Below are 15,847 nucleotides of genomic sequence, written 5' to 3'. Positions count from 1 at the left end.
AAAAAAATTGGAAACGAAAAATTTTCAAACAAAAAAATTTCAAACTAAAAAAATTTTACGTTTCACGGTTAACCGGCAAACTTTATCCGGTTTTTAACTATTCGATTAACAAATAAACGGTTTTGATCATATTTATCAGTGAGTGCAAAATGTTGAACGAAATCAAGATTTTTAAATGTTAAACAAAACTTAAAACTGAATACAGCAAAGATTTGAAAATCATCAGCCAATCAGATTGCACGAAAGATAGTGATCAACCAATCAGATTGCAGGAAAGAGAGTGATCAACCAATCAAATTGCATTAACAATAACTTTGCCAGTGTTGTAGCATGTATTGCCTTTCGTCTATGAGTCATAAGATTCAATAAGGATAGCTATCAGATTTCAAATCAATCACCACCAATGATCTTAGACTATGAGCTGTGACTAAAGTTCAATGTATTGTTTCTAATTTCGCGCCTTATGCTAAAATTCTGTTTATCACCATTCCCAAATTTAAAGAATACTTCTCCTGATATACCTAAGTCTTAGAGTTAATCATATTATTATATGTTCAATAAGGTCAATAATGTCCGTCAATTGTTTACCTGAGTAGAACCAACTGTTTTCTAGAAGTGTGTGTACTCAAACTTAAGAAGTACCACAACAAAGGAAATGAATCCCTGTACACTACCTCATCAAGGACAATCACGTGGTACAACGTCTTGCTTACGTTTATATTTGGCGTGAATAATCAAAACCAATGACGTAATTTCATTTGACAATTCTTAAATTATACTACAAAGTTTTAATGTACCAATGTCCTGGACTCCTAATCCCATCATAGGTTAATAACTGATCACGTGATCATACTCATATTTGACAATGATTTACCCAATGAATGATATACTATCCAATTACCAATTATTGATACGACAATAAGAAATGTACCCCCTCCCAAAATTTAAGATTGGTACACAAATACACCTGTGTCTTATGAAAAAAAGTAATAAATCCTGTACTTATTCAATAATAAAACCGGTCAATAACATTTAAATTTTGAATATTTGGCCATAAGAGGAACACCAATGGGTCCTAGAAAACGTTTACCGAATTTTGTTATTTGATAATTCCCAAATTTAAAAGGGAACATAAACATATAAAGGTAATAAACCATATAACGTGCTAAATAGGTGTCAATAACCTCCGAAATTCGATTTTTGGTAGTTCTTTACCCATGAAAGGGAACGATGTGGACCATCCAAATTTATAGTGGTACATATTGAAGTCCTGTACTATGATACCAAATGCTTATATTAAAACAATTTCTAAAACCGACTGGATGAGCCAAAATACCCCTCCCAAATTTTTCAGGGGGTGCGTCAATGTACCCATGTCTTATGATAGGAAATGAACCCATATACATGACCATATAAACATATAAGGTAATAGAACCCCATCAAAGGGAAAAAATTGGGCCAAAAACCAAACGCATGGTACAACATATTGCTTATGTTTATATTTTAGTAATTTTTACCCATGAAAGGGAACAAGATGGATCACCCAAATTTATCATGATACATGTTGAGGTCATGTACTATGATACCGAATGCTTAAATTGGAAAATTTCCAAAATTTAAGGGGATATGGAATGGACCCCTATACATGATCATATAACCATATAAGGTAATAGAACCTCATCCAAGGGGATAAATTGAGCCAAAACCAAACACGTGGTTGTACTAAAATTTGGCAATTTCGTACCCATCAAAGGAAACGTGGTGAACCACCCAAATTTATAGTAATATATATTAGGGTTCTATACTATAATACCAAACATGTAAAAGGGGCAATTTCCAAAATTAAAGGGGTGGGCCAAAGTACCCCTCCCAAATTTTTAAAGGAGTGCACAAATATACCCATATCTTATGATAGGGAATAGACCCCTATACATAACCATATAACCATATAAGGTAATAGAACCTCATCCAAGAGGTTAAATTGGGCCAAAAGACCAAACACGTGGTACAACGTATTGCTTACGTTTATATTTTGACAATTGTGTACCCCTAGAAGGAAACGAGGTGGACCATCCAAATTTATCATAATACATGTTAGGATCCGGTACTATAATACCAAATGTTTAAATTGGGCAATTTCCAAAATTTAAGGGGTGGGCCAAAGTACCCCTCCCAAATTTTTAAAGGAGTGCACAAATATACCCATATCTTATGAAAGGTAATAACACCTCATCAAAGGGGATAAAATCGATCAAAAACCAAACACGTGGTATAACGTATTGCTTACGTTTATATATTGACAATTTTGTACCCCTAGAAGGAAACGAGGTGGACCATCCAAATTTATCATAATACATGTTAGGATCCGGTACTATAATACCAAATGTTTAAATTGGGCAATTTCCAAAATTTAAGGGGTGGGCCAAAGTACCCCTCCCAAATTTTTAAAGGAGTGCACAAATATACCCATATCTTATGATAGGGAATAGACCCCTATACATAACCATATAACCATATAAGGTAATAGAACCTCATCCAAGGGGATAACTTAGGTCAAACCAAACACGTGGTACAACGTATTGCTTACGTTTATATTTTGGCAATTTGTACCCCTAAAAGGGAACGAGGTGGACCACCCAAATTTATCATAATACATGTTAGGGTCCAATACTATAATACCAAATATATAAAATGAGCAATTTCTAAAATTTAAGGGGTGGGCCAAAGTACCCCTCCCAAATTTTTAAAGGAGTGCACAAATATACCCATATCTTATGATAAGGAATAGACCCCTATACATAACCATATAACCATATAAGGTAATAGAACCTCATCCAAGAGGTTAAATTGGGCCAAAAGACCAAACACGTGGTACAACGTATTGCTTACGTTTATATTTTGACAATTGTGTACCCCTAGAAGGAAACGAGGTGGACCATCCAAATTTATCATAATACATGTTAGGATCCGGTACTCTAATACCAAATGTTTAAATTGGGCAATTTCCAAAATTTAAGGGGTGGGCCAAAGTACCCCTCCCAAATTTTTAAAGGAGTGCACAAATATACCCATATCTTATGAAAGGTAATAACACCTCATCAAAGGGGATAAAATCGATCAAAAACCAAACACGTGGTATAACGTATTGCTTACGTTTATATTTTGGCAATTTTGTACCCCTAGAAGGAAACGAGGTGGACCGCCCAAATTTATCACGATACATATTATTGTCCTGTGCTATAATACCAAATGTTTAAATTGGTCAATTTCCAAAATTTAAGGGGTGGGCCATGGTACCCCTCCCAAATTTTTCAAGGGGTGCATTAATATACCCATGTCTTATGAAAGGTAATGGACCCCTGTATACGCCCATATAACTATATAGGGTAATAACACCTCATCCAATGGGATAAATTAGGTCAAAAACCCCCGAAATTTGAAATTTGGCAATTTTTTACCCCTAAAAGGGAATGAGGTGGACCACCCAAATTTATCATAATAAATATTAGGGTCCTGTACTATAATACCCAATGTTGAAATTGGGCAATTTCCAAAATTGAAGGGGTGGGCCAAGGTACCCCTCCCAAAAATTTCAAGGGGTGCATTAATATACCCATGTCTTATGATAGGTAATGAACCCTTGTATACGCCCATATAACCATATAGGGTAATAACACCTCATCAAAGGGGATAAATTAGGTCAAAAACCTCCGAAATTTGAATTTTTGGCAATTTTTTACCCATGAAAGGGAACGACATAGACACCCAATACTGATAGAGGTACATACTATGGTCCTAGGCTACCATACCAAATTTTTAGATTTGGCAATTTCCGAAATTTAAGGGGGGTGGTCCTATGTACCCCTGCCAAAATTTAGGGGGTGGGCCAAAGTACCCCTGACCAAATTTAGAGGGGGTGGTCCTAGGTACCCCTAGGTCATTGACCCTGGGCCAGGTCATTGACCTTTCACCCCGGTCATAAAAGAGAGTGAGGATGAGTCATTCGGGCGAACGTCTCCCCCTACTACTATGACGTACCCGATCAACAAAAGCAAAATCGGGGAATCCCCGTTTCTCTTTTGTGCTAATCATTTGATGCCTCACTGCAATAGGAAATCGATGCATATTTTTCAGTGCCATCTACAGACAGTGGTGCTATTCAGCCGGTTCGCACCGGTTCGCTAGAACCGGTTGTTAATATATTTCGAGTTTGCTAAACCGTTTGTTATACCCAGGCATAACAGTAAATTTTATCCAGTTATATCCAAGAACGAGCAAGTTTCAGTTTGTTTAGTTTTGTTCTTAGAAATTCTTACAGCTACAGGGTTAGATATATTATCTCTCAGAATAAGGAATAAGCGATTTTTTCTTAATTTCAAATGGGCTGGTTAGATATCAAGAATGCAAACTGGGATCACATGAGTGCCGTGGTGAGTGTTATTTACATTTGAAACGCATACATACCATTATCAATAATTGTTGATCCATTGCTGGGTTAAGGTGTTTCCAATACTTCTTGACAAACATCTATTTTGGGTAATTCGTTTCCAAGATATTCGCAGTGCTACCTAACTTCGTCACAAGACCTTATATTAGGTTGCTGTGTAGGTCTCTACTTGTCACTTGTGGTATCCAGTGAAAAATTTGCCTTTGTCTATCTTGCGTGATTTGCTTCCTAATGGGGCGTTTACACTTAGTCGATTTGCGTTCGATTCAGTTGAATTGACGTCACTTTCAACTTAATCGACTGTGTAAACGGGACTTCAATTTAATCACTTGTTGATCGAAGGCCACTAATCGACTGTCAACTGAATTGAAAGACGTTGTATTTTCTTCTGCCATAACACCGCAAATTGTACCAATTACTGCTTGCTTGGACATCTTTAAAATTGCCAGAGGAGAGCGAGTCAACAAGCAGCATTCAATTTTGGTTGAAACAATTGAACACATCCATCGATCTGATTCGGCCTAGTTGCTTCGATTTAGTCGCAAATGTAACGAGTCGATTTAGCCGTGCGACTAAATTGAACAATTGTAAACGCCCCACAAGAGAGAGCGAGAGAGACAGGGCCGTAAATAAGGGCCCCGCAGACCCCGCATTGCGGGGTGTCCAGGCCGTCACCAGGCCCCCAAATTGTGATGTAGGACATGAAAAAGGGCCCCATTCCACGTTGTCTGCGGGATGGCCTCCAAGCCCTTAGTTACGCCACTGGAGAGAGATATCTTTCTATGTATCCATCTACTATCTCTCTCTCTCATATATATATATATATATATATATATATATATATATAACCAGTCACCAAAAATTAGAATAGCACCACTGCCTACAGATATGGAAGAAAACCTCCTTCACTGGAGGAAATCTCATGACAGTGAATTTCCAAAATTAGCTTTTCTGGCTCGTAAGTATTTGTGTAGGTACCAGCATTCTATCGGAAAGAGTATTTAGTTGTGGATGCAATATCGTAAGTGATGCTCATACTTCACTTACAGTTAGTGCAGAACATGCGAAACAACTGATTTTCTTTCCATGAACAGAAGAGCTCGTTCCTAAAGAGCAGTGTCATGAACTTCAATGCATCATGCATTTCTAGTTGAAAACTCAGTGCTAATAGACATATTTCTAAACAAGACAGTTATTGTTCATTTTTTCTCTGTATGTGTGATGTGTCTGTTTATGTTCTTCTAAGTTAATCCGTTAGCTTTACAAATTTAACACTTGCACTTATTATTTTGTAGTATTCTATTTTAATATCCAATTAAAAAAAGCACGTGATCAATAGAGATCTCGTTCATGTTATTATTAAATTGATAATCTTTTTGTATTAAAGAGCTTTACGCAAAGACGTGAACATGAACTTATGAGGTTTCTTGTTATTGGTTTTGTGCAAACTCATATCTAAAAGTGTTCATGTTTTTATTAAATTTAGGCTAAAACTTACGTCTTATGCCATTATTCAGTTCTGCTTATGAAATCAATTTAGAATGGTTCTAAGTCATTCCTAATAAAATTGCACCAAATAATGCATATTCTAATACTTAAGCAAATTCAAAGAAATAGGGAAGTGTTAATACTACCTAAACAGAATATGTAGGTCTGTGTAGTGAAATGAAAGAATGGAGACTTTTGATTGTTTTAGTGGGCTGAGTTACGTGGCTCAACTTACATCTAGTAACCACATACAAATAAAGGGAAAACTACTACTTTGCACAAAAAAACTAGTAAATTCTTGTTTCAGTGTCTGTTTACATTTAAGCAAATTTTAGCACATGCATTTGATTTTTCACTCGCAATGGCAACACAGCACAAACATTAATTGTAGTGACGATATCAAGTTGACTCGATTAAGGAATGCAGCCATGTTAATGATGAGAAATATTTTGGAAGGCATAGCTCCCCGGGTCTGCACTGGTTTTGGCTTTATCTTCGAAAGGAACATCATTTCTGCCTAATACAATTTTTGCACAAAGTTTAGTTTGATTCGGTGAAGAAGTGTAGCCCATAGTATAAGTTAAATACACAATATTTAGGTGGATTAAGTAGACGTAGAAACATCCCTACCAAACCGCTGCCGATTTCGACTATCTTCAAAAGGAACCAAATTTTTAACCCATACTAATCCTCTGTAAATTTGGGTTTATTCTGTTAAGAAATGAAGTCAAAAGAGAAAACTAAATATTAACATGGAATGCTGGGAAGCATAGTCCCCAAGCCCTACATTAATTTGACTCATGAAACGGGGTGTTTTTCTGCCTCATACAAGTATCGTGCAGTTTGGTTTCATTCGGTTAAGAAATGCAAATGCAGCTACTATCGCGAGCCAAAAAGCATTATATATATAAAGCAAAACCTGCCGCAATTTTTTCGAGGAAGTGTGAAACACCAATATCGAATATCGATATTGACAATATCGGATATCGACAATATCGGATATCGATAGCGAATATCGACGATAACGGATATCGATGTCGAAAATATCGGATATCGATATCGAATATCGACGATATCGGATATCGATATCGAATATTTTTGCGATATTTTTGCGATATCGATGATCGATATAAGATGATATCGATATCGACGATATAGATATATCGACATATCGCACAGCCCTAGTTGTGGCAATACAGACACATCGTGAACTTGCGTAAAGACAGAGGGAACATCGGACATAGACAGAGCGTTATAAGAGCATGTATGCTGAACGAGTTCAAATGGAGGTTAAACGCCGCTGTAGCGGGACAGAAGATATGCCAGGCCTTCGGTGAGGATGTCGTGACGACGCGGATATTTCAGCGATGGTTTAACAAGTTCAAGGACGATGACGAAACACCAGAAAACATCACGTGCCAGAAGACCAACACATGTACAAAGAGGAACTGGAATACAGTTCAGTGTGTGGAGAAACCATTCAGCTGCACATCCATCAACTTGTGAAGCACTACAAGTTGGGTCGATCGGTCTCACATATTTTGACTCCGGGCCAGAAGGCAACGCGGCAGTCGCCTGTGTTTATTTACTGTTTCGGAGCCATTTCTGGACAGGGCGTTGACATGTATAAAAAATGTGTGTTATTCGAAGCTCCACGGCGCCGTCATAATTGGTTACCATCACATGAACCGTTTTCAAAACAGCCGAAAGGTCCTTCTGTGTGTTTGGTGAATCGCATCGGGAACCGCTACCAGCTGGTCAGAGTATCAATGCAGCTGTGTATTGTCAGCAGTTGAGCTGTGCTCAACAAAGACTCAACATTTTGGAGCCATCACCTCAGAATTGCAAATGGGTCCTCGTTTACGGGACAACACTATGTCCCACGTTTCTACGATGACTCAGGACACCATTTATCGCCTTGGATGGGAAACAATATTGCAACCACTATATTACCCGGGTACTGCGCAGTCCGATTATCACCAGTTCCATTCTTTGGACAATCACCTTAGAGGACGCCAGTTCAAATCCCTAGTACAAAATGCACCTGATACTTTCTTCGTTCCCATGGCCTTCCAGAACGTTTTCAGAATGTCGTTGATGCTGATGGGGACTATTTGTGATCTTCCAGGTTAGGTGACATATCAATTTTCGAAGGTGGTGGGTGAAAAACTACAAAACACTTCTTCCTTACCTTTATATTTAAATTTAAGACCTTGTATAAGAACCTATCTACACAAGATTGATTTTCTTTGAAATTTCATTTGATTTCTTTACGGTTTCTTGACAAAAATATTTATTTATTCGTGACTAAAAAGACATAATTATTTTATTACACTGAGGAGAAATAAAAGAGAGACCGAATGGAATCCAAATTGAACAAAAGCATTGGTTCTCACCAAATTTACCATTATCTATGTCTTTTAAAACACTTGTTAAAGCATATAAAAATATACTTGACTTAGAAAGCAGTTTAGTACCTTTGTTTTATGGCTGTATTTGTAATGCCTTGTTAAAACGTTTGTCTTCAAACTGTCAAACCTAAATCGCAGTAAATTGTGTAATCTGCTGTCACAAAAAGTATCCTATTTTTCGATCAGTATGGAAAAACAATATTTCTCCATACTATTTTACCATAAGTTATTAATTGTCAATACACTTCATTACTTTTAAATGAAAGAAGCGAGATAATTTTACTATGATGTTTTAAAAGCTGGTCATTTGGGGAGACCAGGAAACCATTTAGGGGGGCCTGGCCCCAATGCCCCTTCCCCTTGGCTACACCGCTGGATATTATGCAGTTATAATATTAACAGTTTATTTTTGTGGCTTTCCACATTTGATTTTCTTCTAATAATAGATGTATTTTTACAGGAACTCTCGGTAAACTTAAGGAAATTGACACTTTTAATACAAGTAGTTGCATTTAAAATATTTAGAAATTAATCTACAAAGATATGTGTTTAAACATAGAAAAATGTCTCCTCTCGAACTGTTACATAAATAATGTCTTTGCAATCTTCTTTTAGGGTCAACGAGGATTCCTTGATAGCCTAGTAAGTGATATTTTATAATATTGCTTTTAGATGCGATATCTAAATACCATTTAATCAATACAACATCTCCAATTTGAAAGAACTGAAAAAGTTTCGTCTTTTTCTATGACGATAGTTCATGCAATTTCTACTTTAAATATGATTGAATTCTTAGTTTCTCAACTGAAGCATTACACTAGTCCTATATATTAAGATTTTTAAATATTATAAATTGTTGTATGCTCTAGAGGAAATAACTTTGAAAGAAAAAAAATATGAACTATACATTTATTAATGAGTTGCATTATGTTCAAATACAATAAAGTATATCTTTTGTATCTCCCCAAAAGCATAGAGATTAATTACCATGATTTATTTTCTGAAAAATAGTAACGCTTAGGTTCTTATCTTCTACCGCAATAATAAATGAAAGAGTTTAGAAAAATATATTCATAATTATTTGTTCAAAATGTTTCACATTACTTGACTCAAAATTGCTGTTCAATCAATCTAAAACCGAAAAATGTTTAAAACGTTTATTTCTAATGTCATTCTTTGATCAATGAAGGGGGTGCCTTAAATTAGTATACAGGTTGCATTATAAAAGTACGTTTCAAGAGTATGCGAATTTCTACAAACAAACTGAAGTACTTTCAAAAAGTTTCCACTTTTTCAGTTACACAGTGAGAATGTTTTCTGACAAAAATGTTACCTAAAGCTTACGACTGTGATAAACAACTCTCAAAGTAGATATGGAGGAATTCATATCGCCTATTATTAAGCTGTACAGTTCCTAGTCATTAAAATATATACTATACATAAAAACGGGAAAACACAAAGAAATCTTAGATTGAAGGTCCCACAAAATAACTTAATGGAGCAATCTATCAGAGAACTACGCTGAATAAGTTTTCTCACATAATTGTGAAAAGGGTTTAATGATATATATAATTTCAACGCGTGTGTGTGTGTGTGATTTCATTTAGATATTCTGACTCGGTATTTAGATATTTCTGAAGATTTTTAATTGCATAAAATCATATGTTATTGTCAGTATTAAAGCGAATGCGTTCTTTATATGACTACTAAAAAACTATTGCAAATTCTTAATTACATAATGGTGACTAAGGATAAAGCTCCCAAGCTCCCAAGAGAACAAACGAGATACTGCACTTGATGTATTTTAGATCTGATGTAAGGCTCCCTAAATTCTCTAACTTGAGAATGTTTCATCACCCTTTGAGCATACATAGTAAGTGAAATCATCTTTTGAACTGACTGAACATATGTGGCTATACAATGTTGGATGAAGATATTTCGGGAGATAAGCACTGAATGAAATATTAAAAACCGCACACTGTGTACTAATATATATAACGGCAATATATAGATTTATTATTATTATTCAACTTAGTCATGAGTAAGTGCTTTTGTAGCATGTAGTTCTTTTGCTTTGATTTCGTAAATGAATTCTAACTAACAAAATATGCAATTCATGTAAACTTTCTTGAAAAGAAATTATATAATTACCCAGCTGAATCCTTTCGAAAAAGAACACTCAACGATGAACTGAATATACCTCGGAGGTAAGCAAAATCACAAGTATATGTATTATATAATTAGAAGATTGAGAAAACCATTCACTATATACTATCTTAGGGAACTTTTACTTGCTAATTCTAGCATTCTCGATGTAATTTAAAACTCAATCATCTTTGTAGGTTCTAAACATTTATAGAATTGAAAATGAATCACCACTCTTCATCAAATTCTTCAGCACATTTTTTTTGTTTGATAACCGTTTAGAGATGACTGATGGAAAGATTATTGAGAATAACAATTGTTGATGTGTTACAAAATTGCTTTCTCTATATGAACTATTTTGTCGTTAACTACGACCACCTTGAAACACTTAAAGTGCCTGTTGCATATTAATATTATTAATCGAAGGTAATTGCGAAACCACTTCAAACATGATTTTGACAAACAGTAGAATTCCAAATGTAATCACAAAGTACCTGTTGTCCAAAAACTAGTTTCTTAGCTAAGTAAGATTTTCATTAAGTTTTATGAAGTGATATAAAACATATAATAAAAATTATAAACAAGGTATGATTGGAGAGAAGAATTGGGTCAGATAATGAGACATTTCCTTGTGCATCTTGAGCAAGTAATAATTTTCAATTTCTTTCCAATGTTTAGTATGGAGAAAGTTTAAAAAGGTATGAATTACTGTGTCCAAAAAAATAGAGTAGATATTAGAGATGCAGAAAGTAAAATTATTATGTAAATGACTTATCTCTCTAGGAAATACGACAATTGAACTAATAAAATATTTCTTGAATAGTCGTACTACTTTTAGAAACATAGTATAAGGAGGCAAATGTAACTTCATGACTTGATCGATATACAATTATTGAGCAGTTTGACTGATTACAATATATATTCGTTTTAGCACACATAAATTCATGTATTCTGTTCAAGGTCATTAGAGGAAAATAAGGTTAATCTTGGGATTGGAAGATGAAATTATATATATATAAAAATATAATTACTTTGAAAAACACAGTTACACCTAAAAGAAAAAAGTCATTAAAAAATACGTACCACCACATTTTAGTGAATAGTAAATATGCAATAATCAAGTGTACTGTAACGTTGTTACTATTTTGTTACTCATTCTCCTGTCAAAACAGTACTATGCTAGTTTTCGTTTGTGAAGGAATATTTATGGTGGCCTTCAATATTATGAGTAAATAATGCTAAAATGTAAACAATATGAGCATACGCTGATGTAAGTTCTCCACCCAAGGAAAGTGTCTGCAATAAGAAACCTGATACTTTAAAAGAAAACATACTGGTAAAACGCAGCAATTAATTTGTCCATATATTTATTTACTTTTGAAAGAGAATTGTTCTACAGCTTACCGTTTCGAGGATAAATAAAGACCATGGAAGAGCTAGAATGAATCACTACCGGTGTTGTAGGAAAGTACATAACGCCGTCTTCCTGGTTTTAAAGAAGAACGTTCAACGTAAGAAATAGTCTACTTTTAGAAAAGACAGAAAGGGTGAATGAAAATTTTATTAGAAACAACAAATACAATGAATTACCAAATTGTAATCAAAAAATAGAAATCTGATTTGCAATGAAATAATAGATAAGGACGTAAGATACGAGAGTTCGAAGAGATATGCACCTTCATTCATATTTAAATATGATACCAGTTATCCAATGTAGTTTTCTCTTCTGGTTTTAAAGTTGTAATTATAGTTTTATCGCATGTAAAATATCTGTATGAGCTACAAAGAGATATAGAGAAACCGAATCTTTAATGATATCATCACAGAAAATGGGAAGATTGGGAGAGTTAGGATTTTTAAATAACACTCTAGTACTAGCACAGGTAGACTAATTTTTAGACTCTAGTCCAGCAATAAATTTTCCGTTAGAAAACTAGTACTTCATTATATATGAGAATGAATAAGAAAGTTTAATTTAGTACTGATTAGAATATCATTAAATTTTTAGAACTCACAACTGGAATCTATAACAAAATCATTCAAAAAAGGCATTTAACGCAAAATACCTTGTTTAGACTTCTGACCGAATTAACTCATTTTAATGCATCACCAATAACACATGCGGGAATAGTGTAAGTATAATACAAAATAAATGACTCACTTACTCATCATGAAAATATAAACGAATTGATATGATAGTTTTGCATTTTGAATGTAAAAAGGAAAATAAATTAAAAACACACTATAGTATCAATAATAACTGGTATCACTAATATCATTAACTCTGAATCATTCATTATTAATTAATCGCAAAATGTTTGAGGATACACAAAACAAGCACTAGAGTGGGCAGACACTGGTACTCAGGAAAGTTTAATACAAATATTTGGAAGTGACTAATATCAATAGATTCAAGGAATATATCTTGCTGTCGAACCGCAAAAGTAAATATCTATTTGAGAATTATGCAATTTTTCACTGGATAAATAATCAAAGTAAACATATGCTTAGTGCTAGATTGTAAGAAAACGAATCAATACTACACAAGAAATATGTAAGGAGACGTAAGACTCGCCCTTCCCAAAGCACTCTCACATATAGAAGAACACATTTATACATTACATAATTACAACAGTTATGAACATTATTCTCAAAGAGTGGATATATAGAATAAATGTATATTAAACCCACCAGTCTCGTAAGTTTAGCCTACTGACAAAATTGAAAGTGCTTACTTGCAAGGTTAACTAATATTTGAAATGAAATATTAACATCCGAGTGCAATAAGATTTACAACGAGCTTTGTTTTAAGTTCAGAGTCTACATTTTCTTATAATATGTAATGTTGTGAGAAGTAACGTTATATGAAGACTTTAGAAAACGTTCTAAGTAAAACGGATATGATGCGCATTCTTTGAATCGGATTCTCCTAATCACTTGGCTATTGTGTGAGGATCCAACAAATGATAATCCTGTCTATGTGACGCTAAAATAGTATTTGTAGACTTTGGGAAGCCGAAGAAGTGGGAAATATATAATTTAAATGATTTTACAAGAAATAAGGAACTCTTTCATAATTAAAGAAAGAGAGAGAGAGATAGATGAAACGTATCACGAATTTTGTTCAGAGGATTGACTTCAACGCTGTTCTGTTGATATATCTATAATTCGAAACAAAATGATATTTCAAAAAAAAACTCGTATGACCAACTGTCAAAACGGGTACTAGCACACTAAGAACACTATAAGATTGTATATGCTATTGTGAATAACACTAACCAGTATTTATTATGATTTTATTATGAATAGTGATAGTAAATTATTTGTTCACAGGCAAATACTGCTCAGCATTTAATTCAAGGTATACTGGTGAGTGCAATATTTCCTTTATATTTTTAGAAATAATGGTTAAATTATAAATGTTTTGTTATAACATGCCATTGACTCATATTATAATGTCACGACACTTTTTCACATGGTACATGTTGTTAATACTAGCTAAAACTGCAGAGATCTTATTAAACGGTTGCATAAACATGGATTTAGACGTAAATGTAGAGAAAACTAAATACATGGAAGTGCGTTGGGACCGTAATATAGCAAATTATGGATGCGTCAAAATATTAAATAATACTTTCGATAATGTGGATAGTTTCAAATATCTTGCATCAATATTAACAGACGAAAATCATATTCACGAAGACATTAAATGTCGACTAAAGCAGCTAATTCCTGTTAATATTTGGTTCAAAATCTCTTATCTTCTGTCGAGTAATTTGGAGCCTAAATTATACAAAACGATAACCATTCATGTTGTTCTCTATGGTTGCGAAAAATGATCGCTTACTCTGCGGGAGGAACATCCACTGAAAGAATTTTAGAACAATTCCTGAGACGAATATTCGGACCCAAGGGGAACGGGAATGAGGAATGGCGGAAACTTCATAGCGAGGAACTACATAATTTATACCGTTTACACAAGATTGTTAGGATCGTCAAGTCTAGGAGGCTTAGATGGGCAGGTATGCCATGTATGCCAAGTATGTAGCTAGAATGGAAGGAATTAGAAACGCTTTCAAAGTATTGACTGGAAGACCAATCCAAAAACGACTATTAGGAAAACCTAGGCGAAGATGAGAGGACAATATTAAGATGAATCTCGTAGAGATTCGAATACAAAGTAGAACCTGGATGCAGTTAGCTAAGGATAGAGGCCAGTGGAAAACTTTTGTGAACGCGAAATAGAACCTCCGGGTTCCATAGGCCATAGAGTTAGTTAGTTAACTAAAACTATTTACAATATTAAATGCATCTCTAATTTTTCTATATTATCAGGAATACATTATTTATTCTGGTTGTTCACATACAAGCACGCTTCTCACTCTCCTTCGCATATATCTCTTCTGCAAGGAACCGGGTCTCTTGGTTGTGGGGTATGTCTCATTCAGGTTTTCTGTTAAGGTGTATGTCACTGTCTCATTCTGCTTAAATTAATCCTAAACTCCAATAAAAAATAATGATCTTTGGTTACATCTTAAGCTTAAACGAGATTGGAGCTGAAGGTTCAGTATAGATTTACAGTGGGATCCTTTATGATTCTCTTTCAATGCACCACACTCCTCATGCATCATAGTATGTACGTTATTCATCTAAGTGATGCCAGAGAATATCAGTTAGGAAAAAGAACTTCTTGTAAAGCGTATGTCGTGTTAATTGAAAATTTAAGTCCAGCCTGAAACATATTTTTCGCTAGATTTTACCTTATTTTACTTTCATGAATTTCATTTACTTTTTAATAATTAATTTGTTTATCTGACAATGATATAAAAGGAAACTAATTTTAAGTTTCCTGCTTGTGAAATTAAACTGAAAAGTTTCATTCCAAAATGTACGTTAGATCTACAAAATCGTTACGAATTCGAAATTTGACGAAGTAAAATTGCATACGAAGTGAACCTGTAAAAGTAATTATATTTCCATTTACATGTTGATTTGCAATATATATTAACAATTTAAGCCATGACTTCCATAACTGCTTCCCGCTGACTTCCAGCTGCCATGACTTCCAGCTGAAGGGATGTTGAGAAACTCAACAAAAACTGAATATTAGTTGGAAATGTCAACTTGGAAATCAGACTTTTCTCATACTAACACTTTGGGGAACGACAAATATCACTAAGTATGAAAACATCTGATATCGAAGTTCACATTTTCAACACACATTCATTTTTTATTTTCAGTTTCTCTATATCTATTCAGCTAAACTTCTCCGGTTATGGATGTCACTGTTTCAATGCACCAGTATTATAGATATTAACCAAAGAATTGGAAATGCTAAATACTATTCGAATTACAT

At 34.3% G+C, this 15,847-nt stretch overlaps 1 protein-coding gene across 1 annotated transcript in view; it reads left to right on the top strand.

Moving 5' to 3' along the window:
- The window catches only part of LOC145662484 (uncharacterized), a 534,791-nt gene that overhangs the window by 385,312 nt on the left and 133,632 nt on the right, over positions 1 to 15,847 (top strand). Inside the window, exons 58-59 of the mRNA XM_081728093.1 lie at positions 8,962 to 8,988; positions 13,825 to 13,860. Of these exons, the coding sequence (XP_081584219.1) occupies positions 8,962 to 8,988; positions 13,825 to 13,860 (63 nt within the window). The remainder of the gene's footprint in view (positions 1 to 8,961; positions 8,989 to 13,824; positions 13,861 to 15,847) is intronic.

This window comes from Thermobia domestica, chromosome 10, assembly GCF_964235325.1.
Source record: "Thermobia domestica chromosome 10, izTheDome1.hap1.1, whole genome shotgun sequence".
Lineage (NCBI taxonomy): Eukaryota > Metazoa > Arthropoda > Insecta > Zygentoma > Lepismatidae > Thermobia > Thermobia domestica.
The sequence above is the reverse complement of the archived record's forward strand: the minus strand, read 5'-3'. Positions and strand labels throughout refer to the sequence as shown.